The 18399-nt window shown below is 45.1% G+C and overlaps 1 protein-coding gene across 1 annotated transcript; it reads left to right on the plus strand.

The window, feature by feature from the left end:
* Positions 1-6668: 6668 nt before the first annotated feature.
* Positions 6669-17984, plus strand: LOC747977 (collagen alpha-1(I) chain). The gene is made up of 5 exons (XM_054686577.1): positions 6669-6725; positions 11669-11788; positions 12657-12748; positions 12851-17451; positions 17599-17984. The coding sequence occupies exons 1-4, from the start codon at positions 6669-6671 to the stop codon at positions 14379-14381; spliced, it is 1800 nt and encodes a 599-aa protein (XP_054542552.1). The 3' UTR covers positions 14382-17451; positions 17599-17984.
* Positions 17985-18399: the final 415 nt, after the last annotated feature.

Genomic DNA, 18399 nt, shown 5'->3' on the forward strand with positions numbered 1-18399 from the left:
AGAAAAAAAAGCAACATAATAATTGATTAGACCAATAGGCATGCTGCTCAAGTAAAGAACCATAAGGAAGTGAGGAGACAACTAACTTTTTTGACTCAATCTGTTAGCTATGATGATGATGATACAGAGAACTGTCCTCATAGGCAAATAATCTTAGACGTAAAATATGTTTTTTGTTTAGAAGATAATGGTGGCCACTTCTAAGAGTTAGCAATATATTAATACTACAGTAATTGATAGAAAAACACATCTACTCCTAAATAACACATCATGAGTACAATTGAAAGGTTCACAAATAACTAAATCCTTGAAGAAGAGGCCCTAGGAAGCCCAGAAGAATAACAAACTTCTGTCCACTTGATAACTCTTGTGTGAACACGCAGACCCCTGAGGACATCAAAAGGGCTTTACTTGGGATCCAAAACAGATTGTCAGAGAGAGGCACCCCAGTGCCTCTCGTATTTAAAACAGCCTCTAGATATTTACAACATGGGGGAATAGCTCACGATATAAGCTACACTTTCAAAATTCAGGACACAAATTTCTCTGTTCTCATGAACAGAGAAAGATGCACCCACTTCAGTTTAAAATGCTATTGATTACTATAATTAAATATAGATAGATCCAAACATATAAATATATTGGCCAAAAAAAGAGAGAAAATGAAGCAATACTCTCTAGGTTATGATTTTTTTCTTCATTATATTTTCTGCACTTTACAAGTTTGGAATTTAGGATGGATATACCTCAATTTTATCATCAGAAACATTTTACGGCATACTTGGTAAGACTGAAAACTTGTTGATGTATTTTTATTTACACAAAACTTACATGGTGGGTTATGTAATTCAATGATTATGTGTCTGAGTCCATACTTATGAATAATGCTCTTTTTAGTCATTTCTGTAGTAATTCAGCACAAATCTTTGGTCTTAAACTGGCTAACCACTAGAGAAAAATAACTCCACTGACCACAGCTGCTCTATTCAAATGTCTGTCAGTGTCACTCTGCACTGTCGCAGCACCACCTAGTACACCGCAGTCAGGTTGTTAAAACCAACCCAGTGAAATCAAATACACCAAACAGGACTCATGACCAATTGCATTTACTTAGCAAATGAAGTCACCATCTCAGAGTAAAACATTCCACACTAAAATTCAAACACAGTTCTAGATACAAACATACTCCTAAGTCAGAAAGCAATTCACATTTAGCATGTGGATATCGAGATTAAAAGGCAGAAAATGCCTACTTTTAAATAAACCCAACTATGTTGTTGCAGACATTTAACAGAAGCCTCTCCTCCCTTTTCCTCTTTTATTTTATTTTTTTTAAAACAGGTTCTCACTCTGTCACCCAGGCTGGAGTGCAGTGGTGCGATCTTAGCTCACTGCAACCTCTGCTTCCCAGGTTCAAGCGACCCTCCAGCCTCAGCCTCCCAATTAGCTGGGACCACAGGCACGAGCCACCACGCCTGGTTAATTTTTGTATTTAATGTAGAGACGGGCTTTCACCACGTTGCCCAGGCTGGTCTTGAACTCTTGAGTCACAGTGATCTGCCTGCCTCAGCTTCCCAAAGTGTTGGGATGGCAGGCATGAGCCACCGTGCCCAGCCCCCTTTACCTTTCTTAATATAGGAAAGGCTTAATCATCTCTTGGGAAGCTCATAAACTATTCCTAAAAATCAAGCAATAAAAAAATTAAGAGTTTAACAATTTATTCCAATGTTAATTAATCTTTTTTCCCAAATCAAAAGACTTCCCTAACAACAACGAAATGTAACTGAGATCTCACAAAAAAGAAACCAGCTAAAAGACATACAGAACAATGAGGAAAATAATACTTTGGATTATATATATGAATGAAGAAGAGCAACAGGATAACCCAGAAATTGTGTGTATAAAAAATAGAGGGGAAAATAACATAAATTAATATTTTCATATTTGTATACAGAAACCTCTGGAAGCATGTGAAGAAACTAGTAAACGTGGTTATCTGGAGTGGGGAGTTGATGCTGGACAGAAGGAGTGAGATTTTTCACTGCATGGCCTTTGTGTATGCATATTTTTTAACAATGTAAATTACTGTCTATTCAATAAATTACATGAAAATTTATGCTGAGGTTACTTGGGTTGCATCATGATTTTTCCACTGACCTTGGTCGTCATGTAATATAAAGGTAAGGAGCACGGGCTATGGAGTCAGGCTGCCTGGAGCTGAGGGCCCACCAACTAGCTAATGAGCACACCTGGAATATACTGGGAGAAGCAGGCTAGTGCCCTTGCCTGGATGGTGGTCCCAGCAGCAAGACCATCAGCTGTGAAACCACAGTGCACCTCAACAGCAGTTCTCAGATGCCAACATAATCAGGTATAATTGGATTATGCATAACATACCCTCACTTAATTCTATTTCCTTTTTTTTACACATCGTGGTCTCTGAGTCCTCAGAACATTTTATCAGATGTGTAATGCTGTCATGCAGAAAGCCCTCATATTTCACCATGTGTTATTGTAATTTAAATTAGCTAGTTACTACACAGCCCTCTGCATATTACTGATAACACCTCTAACAATTTTTAATCATAACGGGGAGTGCAGGGGAAGTAAAGTATAATAAAGGATTTCCCTACAGGAATAATCTAAAACCATTATCTATCCTTCCAAAGTAAGATACCGCTTTTCTTTTCTTTTTTTTTCTGAGACGGAGTTTTGATCTTGTCGCCCAGGCTAGAGTGCAGTGGCGTGATCTTGGCTCACTGCAACCTCCACCTCCCAGGTTCAAGCAATACTCCTGCCTCAACCTCCCGAGATTACAGGCACCTGCTACCAAGCCTAGTTAATTTTTGTATTTTTAGTAGATATGGGGTTTCACCATGCTGGCCAGGCTGGTAACTGCTTTTCTACATGGGTGGAAATGTCTTATGAAACCAATCAAAAGGGTAAGTGAAAATAAAACAGAAGAAAATTTCCACCATCCCAAAGGAAAAATAAAATTATTCCAGAAGGGTTTATATTTGTTTCTCAGAGTTTAATTTTTAGATAAAATATGCTGTAAACATTTAAAATCATTATTTTATATGTGTAGGAGTGCCATCATCCCAGAAACTTACATTCAGCTTTTCTAAGTTTGATGTAGTCTCAAAATGCAATTTAAATTGGCGATTTGGAATTCAGAACAGATTTTCTTCTAGAAACAATGTTATAAATGGTCATTCTATTCCTTATTATTTAGTTATATATCTAACCATCCACATGAAACTGTCAAGTACTTCAAGGAAGGACCCTGTGTAATCCCCACCACTTAGCACTAACAGAATAACTCAAAATACAGTTCAGGAATGGATGAATGGATGAATGTCCTGCCGCCCTGAATAAACAAGATGCCTCACACACGGCCTAGATGGGTGTTTCCCAAATTCGCCTCATTGGAATCACCTGGGAGTCCTTGCTAGGGAGGTCTGTTCCTGGCCTCACCCGGCTGCGCTGACTCAGAATCTCCAGGGGCGGGGCCACCTGGGGGTGTTTTTCACCAAGCCCCCAGTGACTCTGATGATTCAGAAAGTGTGGGTAACCCGGAGATGAACAGCTGCTGCACGTTCCAAGACGCCCGAGGAAAGCCGAGGTGCAGGCTGAGCCCATCAAGTTCCGGGTGAAAACGTGACATTGGGGGCTCGGATAGCCAACCCCAGGCCAAGTGAGGCACAAGCGACAGCTCTCCCATAGCTAGGAAGCGAGGTGGGAGCTAAGCGGCTCTCCAGTTCCCACGGCAGGAGGAAATGGGGGCGAGAGGGCTCTGTGAAAGCAAGCCCGTGTCCATGTCCATAAAAAGGCCCCGGAAACAGGCCTGGCTTCCCCGGCCCCAGTGAAGCAGACAGAAAGCAACAGCCCTCCACACACTGCTCTCGGGAGCCACATATACTTTCACATGCCTGTGCAGAACTCTCTGGTTTTCCAACCAGAGGTATTTTTGTGTTTATCTCTGACACCAGCTCTCATGTAGCCGTGGTCAGCTTTCATCTTCCAGGCTTCAGTGGCACGGCCTCCTGCAGACTGGGCCATCTGTGGTGATACAGGGACACAGACGCACACACATGCTAACTCAGCCTTCAATGTCACCAAAACAACAGCAGCAAATGTTAAATAAATGTTAGCTATGTGCCAGGCGCTGTGCTAAGTAAGTACTTTTGATGCGTGTCTCAAATTTCTTGGCCATCTGCTAGTAGTTTGAGAGGTTTCTAAACAAAGAGAAGGAAAAGGGAAAAGCCCAAAAGCCTTCTTGTTTTTTCCTCAGATATTTGACAGGTTTTCACTGTATCTTCCCGGCCTCATCTGAGTATGGGAAGGTCATAATTTGAAGTTAGATCAGGTAACTGAGAGACACTGCCACGCGATGTTTGGGCAGACTAATCCTGGAGACAGCCCTGGCCTGGTTCAAAGCCTAGCTCCATTGCTTACCAGCTGTGAATGTGGGCAAACAAGTTATTTGTGCCTTCACTGTATCACTGTCACACAGAAATAATAATAATATCCATCTCACAGAGCCATTGTACATATTAAGGTGTTTGGCGTATGGCCAATGTCCAGCATTCGTCAACAGCATCATCAGGCAATACAAAATCCCTGCAAAGCGCTGGGCACAGTGGCTCATGCCTGTAATCCTAGCATTTTGGGAGGCCAAGGCGAGCAGATCACTTGAGGCCAGCAGTTTGAGACCAGCCTGGCCAACATGGTGAAACCCCATCTCTACTAAAAATACAAAAAATCAGCTGGGCATGGTGGTGCCCACCTGTAGTCCCAGCTACTCGGGAGGCTGAGGCAGGATAATTACTTGAACCCAGGAGGCAGAGGTTGCAGTGAGCCGAGATCTCACCACTGCACTCCAGCCTGGGAGACAGAGCAAGACTCCCTCTCAAAAAAAAAAAAAATTCCCTGCAAAGACAGTCTGACATCAGAAAGCAGAATTATGCTACTGCCTGGATATTGGTAACAGTAATGACATATTTTGTTTGAATAATGCCAAAGGCTTTCATAGACACATCATTTGTCCAAAAAAAGGGGGAGGCCTGTGGGCGTGGTGACTCAAGCCTGTAATCCCAGCACTTTGGGAGGCCAAGGCGGGCGGATCACAAGGTCAGGAGTTCGAGACCAGCCTGGCCAACATGGCAAAACCCCATCTCTACTAAAAATACAAAATTAGCTGGGCGTGGTGGCGTGCGCCTGTAATCCCAGCTACTCAGAAGGCTGAGGCAGAGGAATCACTTGAACCCGGGAGGCAGAGGTTGCAGTGAGCCAAGATCACGCCACTGCACTCTAGCCTGGGCAACAGAGTGAGACTCCGTCTCAGAAAAAAAAAAAAAAATGGGGGGCCTGTAAGCTCCTTTTCTCAGAGAGTTCCTCAGTCAAACACAGAAGCTCCAGCTCTTCTACCTTTGCCCAAAGTGCAGCTGAAGTGCGCACTGTGACAAGTGCAGACCACAAATGAAACCGGCATGTGGAACAAGATGGCGGTCAGTACCCTCCTGCTGCATCTGAACTTCAGTTCCTGCAGAAGTCATTCATTCCAGGATAGAAACCAATTTGAGGAGAAACAGAATTAAGTAAGTTACTAGGGGCCTAGTTAGGTGCAAGCCATTTTATTTTATACTTAAAATGATTTTTTTTTTCTTTTTACACCTTCACTGCTGGAAAAACTTGGTTTTTTAAACATAATAAAATGACTGCCAGAGGCAAATATTGCATTATTTTTGTTTCTGAATTTTCTCCCCAAAATATTAAGAAACTCAAATGTTTCTCTTTTGTTAAATTTTTTCATTTGCTATTCTTGATTTTAAAATATATACAGCTAAAATGTTAATATTAGGGTTTTCTTTAATATAGCAGAAAACTAGATTACTGCTAGATAAATAATTTCAACCTAAATGTAGGTAGCTTTTTAAGCAGGTTATCATTTTCCCAATACCCAAGAGTCAATGAGGAGACTGATGTTTTGATTTAAAGGATATACTCTCGTAATTCAAAAAATAACTCTCCTAGAAATCTGAATATTTGGCAAATGCATTTAAACATAATTCTCTTTCCATAATGACATTGCACTTTTTAAAGCTGAGGAGGAAGCTATGAATGTATTGTGGGCAGAATATACACAAATTTGAAACAAGTACCTGCCTGATCTGCTTGGCAAGTGACTAATCCCTCAACATGTGACGATCCACGCACTCTATGTGAATAAAATATTAGCTAAAAGAGCCCATACAGGCTGGGTGTGCTGGCTTACCCCTATAATCCCAGTACTTTGAGAGGCCAAGGTGGGAGGATTGCTTGAGGCCAGAGTTTGAGATGAGCCTAAGCAACACAGTGAGACATCAATTTCTGAAAATAAATAAATAAATAATTTTTCAATGTAAAAAGAGTCCATACAGTCATGAAGAGTTTATTTCAGACACAAAGTTTTTTTTTTAAATCCCTCATCAAAAGAATCAAAGAGATTATTTATCAAAGTTGTACTTACAAATTCATCTGAACTTGAACCCTGTCTGGATTCAAAGCCCAGCTCCATTGCTTACCAGCTATCAACATGGGCAAACAAATTATTTGTGCCTTAGTTATATCATCTGTTACACAGAAATAATAGTATCCACTTCATATAGTATTATCAAATAGTCAAAATGAAACTCACAGAAGCAGAGAATACAATGATGGTTACCAAGGGCTGTAGGAAGAAGGTATTGGAGAGGTATTGGTCAAAAGATACAAAATTTCTGTTAAGAGGAATAAGTTCAAGAGATCTATAATCAACATGGTGACCATAGCTAATAACATGTATTGCATACTTCTAAGTGTTCTTACCAAAAAAAAAGAGTATGTGAGATAATGCCTATATGTTAATTAGCTTGATTAACCCAAGCCACAATATATAAATATCATGTTGGTGGGGCACAGTGGCTCACACCTGGAATCCTAGCATTTTGGGAGGCCAAAACGGGCAGATGCTTGAGCCCAGGAGTTTGAAACCAGCCTGGGCAACACAGTAAAACCCTGTCTCTATTAAAAATATAAAAATTAGCCTGGCATGGTGGCATGTGCCTATAGTCCAGGCTACTACCGAGGCTGAGGTGGGAGGATCACTTGAGCCATTGAACTCCAGCCTGGGCAACAGCCAGATCCTGTCTAAAAAAATAATAATAAAATAAAATAGTTGTTTCCCATAAATACATGCAACTTTAATTTTCCTATTTATTTTGTCAAAATAAATTAAAACTTTTTAAATCCCTCAGTAGAATCACAAAATGCCAAAATTGGAAAGGCCAGTAGAGATTATTTTTGTCAAGGTCTCTGTTTACAGATAAGAAAACTAAGGCCTTGAGGTGTTGAATAAATTGCTCAAAATCTGTGTTAGAAAATGGCAGAGGTGAAGCCAAGCTCAGGTCTCCCAATTCCTAATCCAATGAGCTTTCTAGACGATTGCAGTGCTTCTCAATTTGCCTGGCCAAAGGACAGCATGGCATTGTTAAACATACTGGAGACTCTGGCTCAACAGGGCTTTGGAAGGGTCTGGGAATCTCTAATTTTAACAAAAGTTCCAAGCAGTTCTTAAAGTTAGTCAAGTATAGGAATCACCTCGCCTCCTTAACCTGATGGTGCAATCTGACCACTCAGCTACTGTCAGTTTCTCTTAATAAATTGAGGGACTGGGATTAGAGGGGGGTACGGGCCACACAGCCACCAACATCCTCTCTAGCATGTGGTATGTGTCAATGAAAGCAAATCTTATGCCAATTTCGCCAAACATTTATGAGTAGTTAGGCACAAAAACAGCCATACAACCTATTCTTATGCAGTCAGTCAGGCACGGTGGCTCACACCAGTAATCCCAGCTCTTTTGGGAGGCCAAGGAGGGAGGATCGCTTGAGCCCAGGAGTTCCAGACCAGCCTGCACAACGTATGGAAACCTCATCTCTTTTTAAATTAAAAAAAAAAGAAGAAGAAGTGCAGTGAACACTCTGTCTTTAGAACTCTGACAAGTGCCTTGCATTCTGAGGAAGAAGCAAAGATATTCTGACATCAGGACCAGCCACCCTCTGGTTAGGTGAGGGGACAGTCTGTTGTGAGGTATGAGAATGCATCTCAACACCTAAAATACTCCTCAGAACCATGAGCCTACTGTGTCTGCCAAATTCTCAGTCCTGTTTATGCAAAGACTGTATTTGCAAATGTACAATGATAAATATGTACAATTATTATGTATCAATTAAAAAGTAATAAATGTGGATAATATAACCTGGCCTTCCCTCCTATCTCACAAGGTTTTTAATCAAGTAATAAATATGAATGATACTTTTTCAATCATAAAATAGTCTTAATTATAAAAAGAAACAAATTATGAACTTCGAAAAGTTCACTGTGCTAAGTAAAAAAAGCCAGGCACATGATTCCATCTGTATGAAATGTCCAGAAAAGTCAAATCTATAGAGGCAGAAACTAGATCAGTGGTTGCCTAGGAATGGGAGGGTTGACAGGAAACGGGGAATAACTAGTTATGAGTATGGGGTTTCTTTTGGGGTGATAAAAATGTTCTAAAATTGTGGTAATGGTTGCACAACTCTGTGAATACACTAAAAACCCCTAAATTGTACACTTTTTTTTTTTTGGACACAGAGTCCTGCTCTATCTCCCAGGCTGGGGTGCAGTGGCGCCATCTCGGGTCACTGCAATATCCACCTCCTGGGTTCAAGTCATTCTCATGCCTCAGCCTCCCAAGTAACTGAGATTACAGGCATGTGCCCCTATGCCCAGCTAATTTTTGTATTTTTAGTAGAGACAGAGTTTCGCCATGTTGGCCAGGCTGGTCTCGAACTCCTGGCCTCAAGTGATCGGCCCACCTTGGCCTCCCAAAGTACTGTAATTACAGGTGTGAGCCACTCCACCCGGCCAAACAGTATGCTTTAAGTGGGTGAATTGTATGGTGTGTAAATTTTATTTCAACAAAACTATTTTTAAAGAGAAAGAAAACCCAATCACACAGGGCTTAAAAATAAAAACAGGGGCCAGGCGCAGTGGCTCACGCCTGTAATCTCAGCACTTTGGGAGGCCGAGGCGGGTGGATCACGAGGTCAGGAGTTCAAGACCAGCCTGGTCAAGATGGTGAAACCCCATCTCTACTAAAAATACAAAAATTAGCCAGGCATGGTGGTGGGCATCTGTAATCCCAGCTACTCAGGAGGATAAGGCAGGGAATTGCTTGAACCCGGGAGGCAGAGGTTGCAGTGAGCTGAGATCGCGCCACTGCACTCCATCCCGGGTGACAGAGTAAGGCTCCATCTCAAAAAAATTAAAATAAAAATAAAAAAATAAAAACAGACTATTTGATCGAGTGTCTATTGATTTCTGCTTAGCAAAGTCTGTTTTGATGTTTACAGAGCCAAGATGTAACTATTCACATTGCTGGCTGTTGTCACTATTTTCCATGAGAACTTACTGTGTCAGCAAAATTAATGAAGTCTGACTTTTACAGACAGGAGCAGAGATTGGTGGTTAAGCACTAAACATTAAAGGCAGAAAGTTTACATTTTTATTTTTGTAAAGTAATTGTCTCGATCACTTACATTGGTAGCAGTATTGTATTTTTAGTATTGTATTTTTGTACTTGTACTTAGTATTGTATTTAGTACTGTATTTTTAGTAGGGACGGGGTTTCGACATATTGGCCAGGCTAGTCTTGAGCTCCTGGCCTCAACTGATCCACCTGCCTCAAAAGATCCATCCTCCTTCCTCCCTAAGGTTTTTATAGTTATTCTTCCTGACAGTAAGCACTAAGTCACTAAGTATTAATTCAATTCAAACATCTATTGAGCTATCACATCCAGGCATTGTTCTAAACTCTAGAAAAACAAAGACTCGGCCATCCTGGACCTCAAAGGTCCTGCTGTCTGGCAGAGGGGTGCAGAAGTCCCCTTGGTAAATGTGGTGATCGAGGTGAACCAATGCCATGGGAACAGCCCCTCAACCTGGGGGTGTCAGGGAAAGAAAGTAGGAGTCTTCAATGAACAGAATAATAACATGCATTCTCCCCAAGGCATGACAAAAAATTATTTTGGATAACTTTCTACCCATGAGATTTTGAGGAATGGCAAACTTGATGAAATACCTCTCAGGATCATTGAGGCCAGCAGGGCCAGCCCACAGGACTAAAATACTGTCTCTGTATTGCAAAGAGTGTTTATACATTTTTTTAAATTGTTCCACTGACATTCTCACATCCTTTCTTATGGTAGAAAGCTATTATTGGTCACTGAAATATGCTGTCCCCAACTGCTAGAGGCTTTTGGTAAACTGCTGGATTCTGTTAATTGCTCCTGGGGAGACTCATTAAATGGTTTATCTGACAAGAAGAGTGGAATTAACGGTCACAGTTATCCTTAGGACTGTTTAAGGAACAGATCTAAACTTTGCTCCCCATTTCCACACCTTTTTTTTTTTTTTTTTTTTTTGAGACAGTCTCGCTAATTTTTGTATTTTTGGTAGAGACGGGGTTTCGCCATATTGGCCAGGCTGATCTTGAACTCCTAGCCTCAAATGATCCGCCCACCTTGGTCTCCCAAAGTGCTGGGATTACAGGCATGAGCCACTGTGCCTGGCTCCACACTCTTCTAAAGGGAAGGAACACAGGCAGTGGGACGACAGGCGAAACAATCAGAAGGTTTGGGCTTCAGGCCCGGATGTGTCATTACCCACAGCCTAACCTGGGGTGAATTAACTGCAATGCTGTTGGACTGGATTTCCTCTCTGGGTAAGAGTTCACGAAATGGATGGCCTTTATGGTCAATTCCAAGTCTAAAAGTCTAGCCATCCATACTAATGGAGTATGATATTCTGAAGACCTGCCTAAAATGGCAGAACAACTTCAAACTGTAGTTTTTACACAGGAACAAGGTTTGAGGCATTGTTTTAAAAGAATCCTAACAGATGGTAATGCATAGGCATTTCACTGCTTTTAAGCATATAAAAAAGCAAAGTGTGTGAAGGTGAAAGAAACCACAAAAATTAATGTCTTGATAGTCAGCTTTCTTCTCTACATGTACATTTATACTCAGGCATAATTATATTCAATAAAAAGCCTTCTTGCATGATTATTAAAAAAAAAAAAATGGGGCCACGTGTGGTAGCTCATGCCTGTAATCCCAGCACTTTGGGAGGTCAAGGCAGGTGGATCACCTGAGGTTGGGAGTTAAAGACCAGCCTGACAAACATGGCGAAACCCCCACTAAAAATACAAAAATTAGCCGGGCGTGGTGGCGGGCGCCTGTAATCCCAGGTACTCTAGAGGCTGAGGCAGGAGGATTGCTTGAACCCAGGAGGCGGAGGGTGCAGTGAGCTGAGATTGCACCACAGCACTCCAGCCTGGAAGACAGGTATGAAATCACAACCACTTAAGATTCAAACAAACTTGTGAAAAGTTTTGAAAAGAGTTATTTCAGTTACTGTAATTAGAACAACCTTAGTTAATATGGAGAATTTGGGGGATTTCTGGCTATGGACAGTAGCCTATTGGGGCATATGTACTAAAGAACAGAGAAAAGTGATACATTTAAATGTAAAACCAAACTAGTAAAGGAAGGAGTTCTTGACCTTCAGGGAGTTTCCTCTTGTTTTTTAATTCCCACAATAGATCAGTTCACCTATCAATCAGATCTCCCTCATCACATTCTTTGTCAAGGGTAAAATTCTGGTTCTCCCACGTACCTACACCCTAGACAGAAAACGCATAGAAGCAACTCGTGATTGCCGCGTAGACCATGACATCCTACTAGGACAGTGTATCCTACCATATGCATGAAGTCATCACTCACATTAAGTAGATATATTCTGATTATGTCAACAACCTTATGAGATCACTTTCATTCCTCCCCACTGATTTTTTTTTTCTTGGAGGGGGAGGCTCTCCCAGGTTGGGAACTGTCCACAATTCATATGAATGTGTTGACGGCACAATCAAAGAGATGAACGCAAAAATGTAAAACTGCCACGAATTAATTATACAACTTGGAGAAAGATGTATTATAGCAAGCAATCTCACTGAAATTAAATAATTGAAAATTTTGAACTCTTAGGCTGTAAGGTAGTTAAAATATAGCTAAGTTTTTCTAGCTAGCTGGAAAACGAGCTATTCGAGATCGCATATGAAGTGATTCTAGGAGAAAAAACTATTTCATCCAGAGCTGCTGAAATCTAGGCGTGTGTTACACCAACATCTCCCCTCCCACCCAGCAACCCATCAACCATCTCCAATTTATTCTTTACACTTAGGATTATGACCAAGTTCACGTACTTAAAAGGGAGAAACCACAGAGACATCACACTGAAAGTTTCTCTGCTTTGGGCCAGCAGGAAATTCCAGTTGCTTCATTCACCGGAGCCAGTTAAGCTGCTGAAATGAAATGGATCATCGGAGAGATCACTATATCAGGACATAGACTTGACTTTCAGGGTTGGAGGAAGCCGGACAAAGATGAATGGGATTCAGAGCCTGAACTCAAGGTCAAGGTCTTCTGAATCACAAAGAGCTGGTGGGTCAGTCTGGGAGAAGAAAGAAAATTCTGCGCCAAATGGGAAAACCCTTAAAGTCTGCATAGTTTTGCTTGTCGGTAAGAACGCAGGTAGGCGGCGGGAAGAGAGGTGGCAAGCAGCCCCAACGCTCGCCGAGATCCCCAGGGTTTTACAAACGGATCGTCCTGAAGTCTCCAAAACTGTAACTACTATATGCCCAAATTTATATTCTCCCCTGGCTTTTCCAACAGGCTACCTGCCTGTGACCATTTTCCCACGACCTTGGCTCCTCCTCTGTCTACAGCGCCCCGGGGTCTCCCAAACAGACAGACACAGACAGACAGAAGGAGCAGACGAGGGGACTGTCCAATTCCCACCCTCCGCGCCCACTCTCTCGAGGTAGCCAAGACCCTCCAGGAGTCCGAGAGTCACAGAGCGCTCTGCGCCTCTGCCACCTGCCCAGCCTCCCGCTGGGGTCCGGCAGTCCCCACTGGAGACCCCGACATCGCGGGGCTCCGCGGCCCCCGCGCCGACCCAGGGCCGCCAGGGGGCGGGCGGGAGCAGCTCTCCGGGTGCCTCCCCCGCCGGTTCCCCTCCCCCGGCCCGCCGGCCACTCACGGATTTTCACTCGGCGGTGGTCCAGGCGCGCAGCGGCGGCTTGCAGGGCGTCGAGGCGGCGGTGCAGCGCGGCGGTGCGGTGGCCCAGCGCGGCCGCCTGGCCCTCGAGCTCGCCGAAGATGTCGCCGGCGCAGCGCGACAGGTCGGCCAGCTGCGCCAGCAGGCAGCCCAGGGCATGCGAGCTGACCTGCTCCAGCGAGCGGAAGAGCGGCGCGCCCGCAGCCCCGGCCCCCGCCGCCTCGGGCCGGCGCAGCCGCGCGGGCTCCAGGGTCCTCTGGTGGAAGGGCATGGCGGGGGCGGGCCGGCGGCGCGGGATCCCTCAGTCCGCCCCCCGTCGGCGCGGGGCGCCAGCCTGCATCCAACACAAAGGAAGTCCCGGGCAGCGGCGGGGCGCCGAGGGAAGCCTGGCGGCCCCTGCCCGCAGGGGAGAGGCCGGGCGGGCAGGAAGGACGGACGGACGGACGGGCGCGCGGGCGAGCGGGCACCCGGGCGGCGCGGGGCAGGACTGGGGTCCGAGCCGCGGCTGCCTGGCGCCCAGCGGCGTTCCTCCACCCGCAGGGTTTCGCGGGCCGCGCGGCGAGAGGAAGTTCCAGGGGCAGCTCTGGGCGGCGGCGGCCGCGGCGGCGAGGGGAGCCGCGAGTCCCGCTGAAGTTTGCAGGCGGGCAGGAAAGCGCCGGCTGCTCCTTCCCTCCCTCCGGATTGGAGAGGGAGGAGGAAGCGAGGGAAGTGCCGCCGACACCGGGCGAGAGGGAGGGGAGGCGAAAGAAAGGAAAGGGGGAGGAGAAAAGGGCCGGCCCGGGAACCACCTGCGGCTCCCGCGGCCACCGCGCCCAGCGCCCGCAGCCAGTGGCGGCCCCGGCGCCTCAGCGCACCCTGCCGGGGCGGGCGCGGGCGCACAGTCCCGGGACGCCCACGTCGCCGCCCCGACTCCCCTTGGCAGCCCCCAGGTGGTGGGGCAGAGCCCTCGCCCGCCCCCCGGGCCGGGGTGGAGCGCAGTGCGGGCGCCGGGAAGGCGGAGGCGCCAGGACGACCGCGGCCAGCTCCGCTCGCTCTGCTCACCTGCGCCCCTGCCCACGGCGCTCCGCAGTCAGGAGCGCCCCGCCCCGCGGGGAACGCCCCGGGCCCCTCGGGGTCCCCCTGGTCTCTCCTACTTCCCTTCTGGAAGGTGGCCAACACTTCTGGGCCGCCCGGGTGGACCTCAAAGAGAACGTCTTTAAATGTCCAGTGGCCAAGGGTTCTGTAGCCGACTAGGAGTCAGCGTCCGAATCGGAACAACTCAAGACCTCTTTTCAGGGGGCGTCCAGTGAGTTTTTTTCAGCAAGGTGACTCCCCCTGTGGCTGCCTGCTACTACAGCTGGAAAGGTCCAAGCTGAAATGTGACTAATCTGAGTTTCTTCCACCAAGCATGTTAGTTAGGGGTGGAGGACTAGAACCTAGAACCCTGAATTCGAGCCTGGAAGATATGTAAGCCACATGCTATTGAGATCGTGGTCATGGGACACCCGCTAACACAAACCTTCTGGTAGGAAGTTTTTGAGAAGACTGGGTCCAATATCCCCAAGCTAAAATCCCACTGGCCCATCGCTGTGTTTGCTCAGAAAAGGAATCTGGGTTCTTTGGTTTCTGCTTTCCAGTTGACCCTGGTTGCTCCTCTGTTTTACGGCATTTTGGGAGTCAGTCTCCCAGAGCAGCGCTGATTGTAATGAGAAGCGCGTTCCCTCTCTGGGGGACAGGAGCAGTGGGAGACAAATGGGCCTGGGAAAGAGCTCCTCCAAATAAAACTTATTCGACAGATACGGGTTATGGTGGTGATGGTGGTGGTGGTGGTGGTGGTGGTGGTGTTTTGGTCTTTATCCTGTTGTACAGCGCCTCATTTTTTACAATGTGGGCCAGTAACTATTTCGTATCACCTACTCTGACCACCTTCAGGGTTGTTATGAGGCTCAAAGGAACTGCTGCTGTGAAAAAACATGCTTTGCAATTTATGAAGCACTGGATAAACATCAGGAACGGTATAAAAGCATGCTGCTTACTCAAGAAATACTAGTTGAGTGCCTGTGTGTTGGGCACTGGCTAGAGATAAGGTAATGTGCAAAGCTGGCTCTGTCCCTGCCATCATGAGACTCTCGTGTAGTGGACCATGCATAACATTTTTAAATTATATACAATATGGCCGAGCGCCGTGGCTCACGCCTGTAATCCCAGCACTTTGGGAGGCCGAGGAGGGCGGATCGTCTGAGGTCAGGAGCTTGAGACCAGCCTGGCCAACATGGTGAAACCCCGTCTCTACTAAAAATACAAAAATTGGCCGGGCGTGGTGGTGGGGGCCTGTAATCCCAGCTACTCTGGAGGCTGAGGCAGGAGAATCGCTTGAACCCGGGAGGCAGAGGTTGCAGTGAGCCGAGATCGTGCCGTTGCACTCCAGCCTGGGCAACAGAGCCAGACTCTGTCTCAAAAAAAAAAAAAAATTACATACAATATAATTTGCCTATTTAAAGTGTATAACTCAGTGCTTTTTAGTATATTTACAATGTTGTGCAAACATCACCATAATCACTTTCAGAACATTTTAATCACACCAGTCTCAAAAAAACAGTTCTCTTTAGTACTCAGTTCCCTCCCTCCCAAACCATCACTAGCCAATTGCAACCACTCATGTGTCTATGGATTTGCCCATTGTAGAGGTTTCATATCAATGAAATCATACATGTGTGATTGTTTGTGACTGGCTTCTTTCACTTAGTGTGATGTTTTCAAAGTTTATCCATGGAGTAGCATGGATCAGTTTTGATTCTTTTTTTAAGGCTGCATAATATCCCATTGTTTGGATATGCCACATTTTGTTTATCCATTCATCAGTTAATGGACATTTGGGGGTCCACTTTTTGGCTATCATGATTAATGCTGCTGTGAACATGTGTGTACAAGTTTTTGTGTGGACGTGTGTTTTCATTTCTCTTGGGTACATACCGAGGAGTGGAATTGATGAGTCATGGTGCCAATCTGTTTTCCGAAGTGACTGCACCATTTTACCTCCCAACCAGCAATGTATGAGGGTTCCAGTTTCTTCACATCCTTGGCAACACTAATTTTTATGTCTTTTTTATTACAGCCATTCTAGTGGGTATAATACCTCATTGTGGATTCGATTTGCATTTTCCTGATAGCTAGTGATAATGAGCATCTTTTCATGACTTTATCAGCTACCTATCTTCTTTGGAAAAAGATAACATTGTAGAAATGTCTGTTCAGATTCTTGGCCATTATTAAATCAAATTTTTGTCCATTTCTTATCAAGATGTAATAGATCCTTGAATATTCTAGATACAAGTCCCTTAGGTATAACATTTACTTCCTGATTGCTTTAACAGTCTATTGTGGGTTTTTTGTTTTTTGTTTTGAGATGCAGTCTCACTCTGTCACCCAGGCTGGAGTGCAATGGCAGGATCTTGGCTCACTGTAACCTCTGTCTCCTGGGTTCAAGCGATTCTCCTGCCTCAGCCTCCCATGTAGCTGGGATTACAGGTGCCTGCCACCACGCCCAGCTAATTTTGTATTTTTAGTAGAGATGGATTTCACCATGTTGGCCCGGCTAGTCTTGAACTCCTGACCTCAGGTGATCCATCCACCTCAGCTTCTCAAAGTGCTGGGATTACAAGCGTGAGCCACAGCACCCGGCCCAGCATTGTTCTTTAGTTTATTCCCTCTTCTGTTCCCTTGAGACTTTCCCATTGGTTTGAAAAGAATTATGATTTAGCCACATAAACTAATAAAAAGAGAGCAAGCATATTTTTGTAAATTTGTAATCCTGGGGCAATATCAATAGAATTTTTTTTATAAAATGAATGATTTCACTACTCCAGAAGCGGAATGTAAACTCTATACATAACCAGAACATGGAATTAACAGGACTCATGGGTGTATCCATAAAAGCAACTGAATTTTTAGTCTTCTGCTGTCCCGTTAATAATCTGTTCCATGAGGATAGTTCTTCCTCTTCCACAGAATGAAACTCAGGCAGTCCCATAACTTTTTTATTCTCTCAGGTAATAGAAAATCCTGTTACTTTAAGAGGAAAAACCCTGCTCTTAATTCAGTAATTCAAATCTTGTCCCCTTCCCCAACAGGGTCTCCTATGGACAGAAGTGCGGGCAAGGAGCTTTGTTCCTCCCCGATGTCACCCTCCCACAGCCCACTTGCTAGCAGGCGAGAGAGGGGTGGAGGCCGGCAGTAAGGCATGTACTGAACTGGACCTCTGGTGGAATGGCATCACCCACGCTGGGCTTGGTGGGTATTTGAAAGTGACTCTTCCGTGAACACTGTTGTGAGCCCTCACTGGGAATGTTTGGCCATGCTTCCTGACGCTGGCAATGAATTTTCTCTAGCTGCTTATTCTACCCCAACCTTGGTTTTCCTTCTGTCCCCTCCATGCAGACTCTTACCATCAGGGTCCTGCCAACCCTTCAGTGAGACTTTTTCCAAAGAATCCCTTTTAAAATGACCTCAAGCTGACCTTCCTGCTGCAGATTCCACATATGGTATCTGAGACTCACACAGTGTGGTTGGAAGATAGTACAGTGACCTCCCAGGCACAGCCCGCTGCCAGCCCTCCACTGGCTGCCCTAGGATGCTGGCCTTCCTCCGATGGGAGTCGGGCCCAGTCTGCTGTCAGCCAGGAGAAGCCAGCAAGCTCCCTGCGAGGCCTGGAGGAGCCCTTCTCACTCAGCTTGGTGTTCGATGCCAGTGCCCCCGCCCATTGTGGGGTGAGGGTGGGACTCTCAGCACAGCCCTGTCCAAATAAATCCTCTAAAGCCCTCTTCCATCTGCAGTCACTTGAGTCTTTTGTAGCCTGTGTGATTGAGCATCTAAGCAGTCCTCAGCTATTTACTTTGAAATTTCGTAAGTGATTTTGGTATCTGTCATTTCTTGATGCATCAGTCACAACTCCCCATCTAACATCCCATTAAATAATATATAAAACAGAACAAAAACGTTGTGCCAACTTCTTCCAAGAAGAATTTAATGTCACTTCCTAAGTTAAGCAGTTGGGCCCTGTCCCATGACTGTTCATCTCTGCTCAATAGTCATCAAGAGCCGAGAAAGAAGAAAGGAGCCCTGGGGGCCTAAGCTGTGTGTGTGTGTGTGTGTGTGTGTGTGTGTGTGTGATTATGAGAAACACTCTCCATTCTGTTTTTCATTAATATCTAAAGGGAAATTCTATTAAATCAATTCCAA

Source organism: Pan troglodytes, chromosome 5, assembly GCF_028858775.2.
Source record: "Pan troglodytes isolate AG18354 chromosome 5, NHGRI_mPanTro3-v2.0_pri, whole genome shotgun sequence".
NCBI lineage: Eukaryota > Metazoa > Chordata > Mammalia > Primates > Hominidae > Pan > Pan troglodytes.

Bases quoted from the DNA above. Each gene is read 5' to 3' on its own strand.
- LOC747977 (XM_054686577.1), top strand. From the start codon at position 6,669: ATGAAACTCACAGAAGCAGAGAATACAATGATGGTTACCAAGGGCTGT. The intron at 11,789-12,656 runs GTAGACCATGAC...GTAAGAACGCAG, and splicing joins AAGCAACTCGTGATTGCCGC to GTAGGCGGCGGGAAGAGAGG. The intron at 12,749-12,850 runs GTAACTACTATA...CTCTGTCTACAG, and splicing joins GTCCTGAAGTCTCCAAAACT to CGCCCCGGGGTCTCCCAAAC.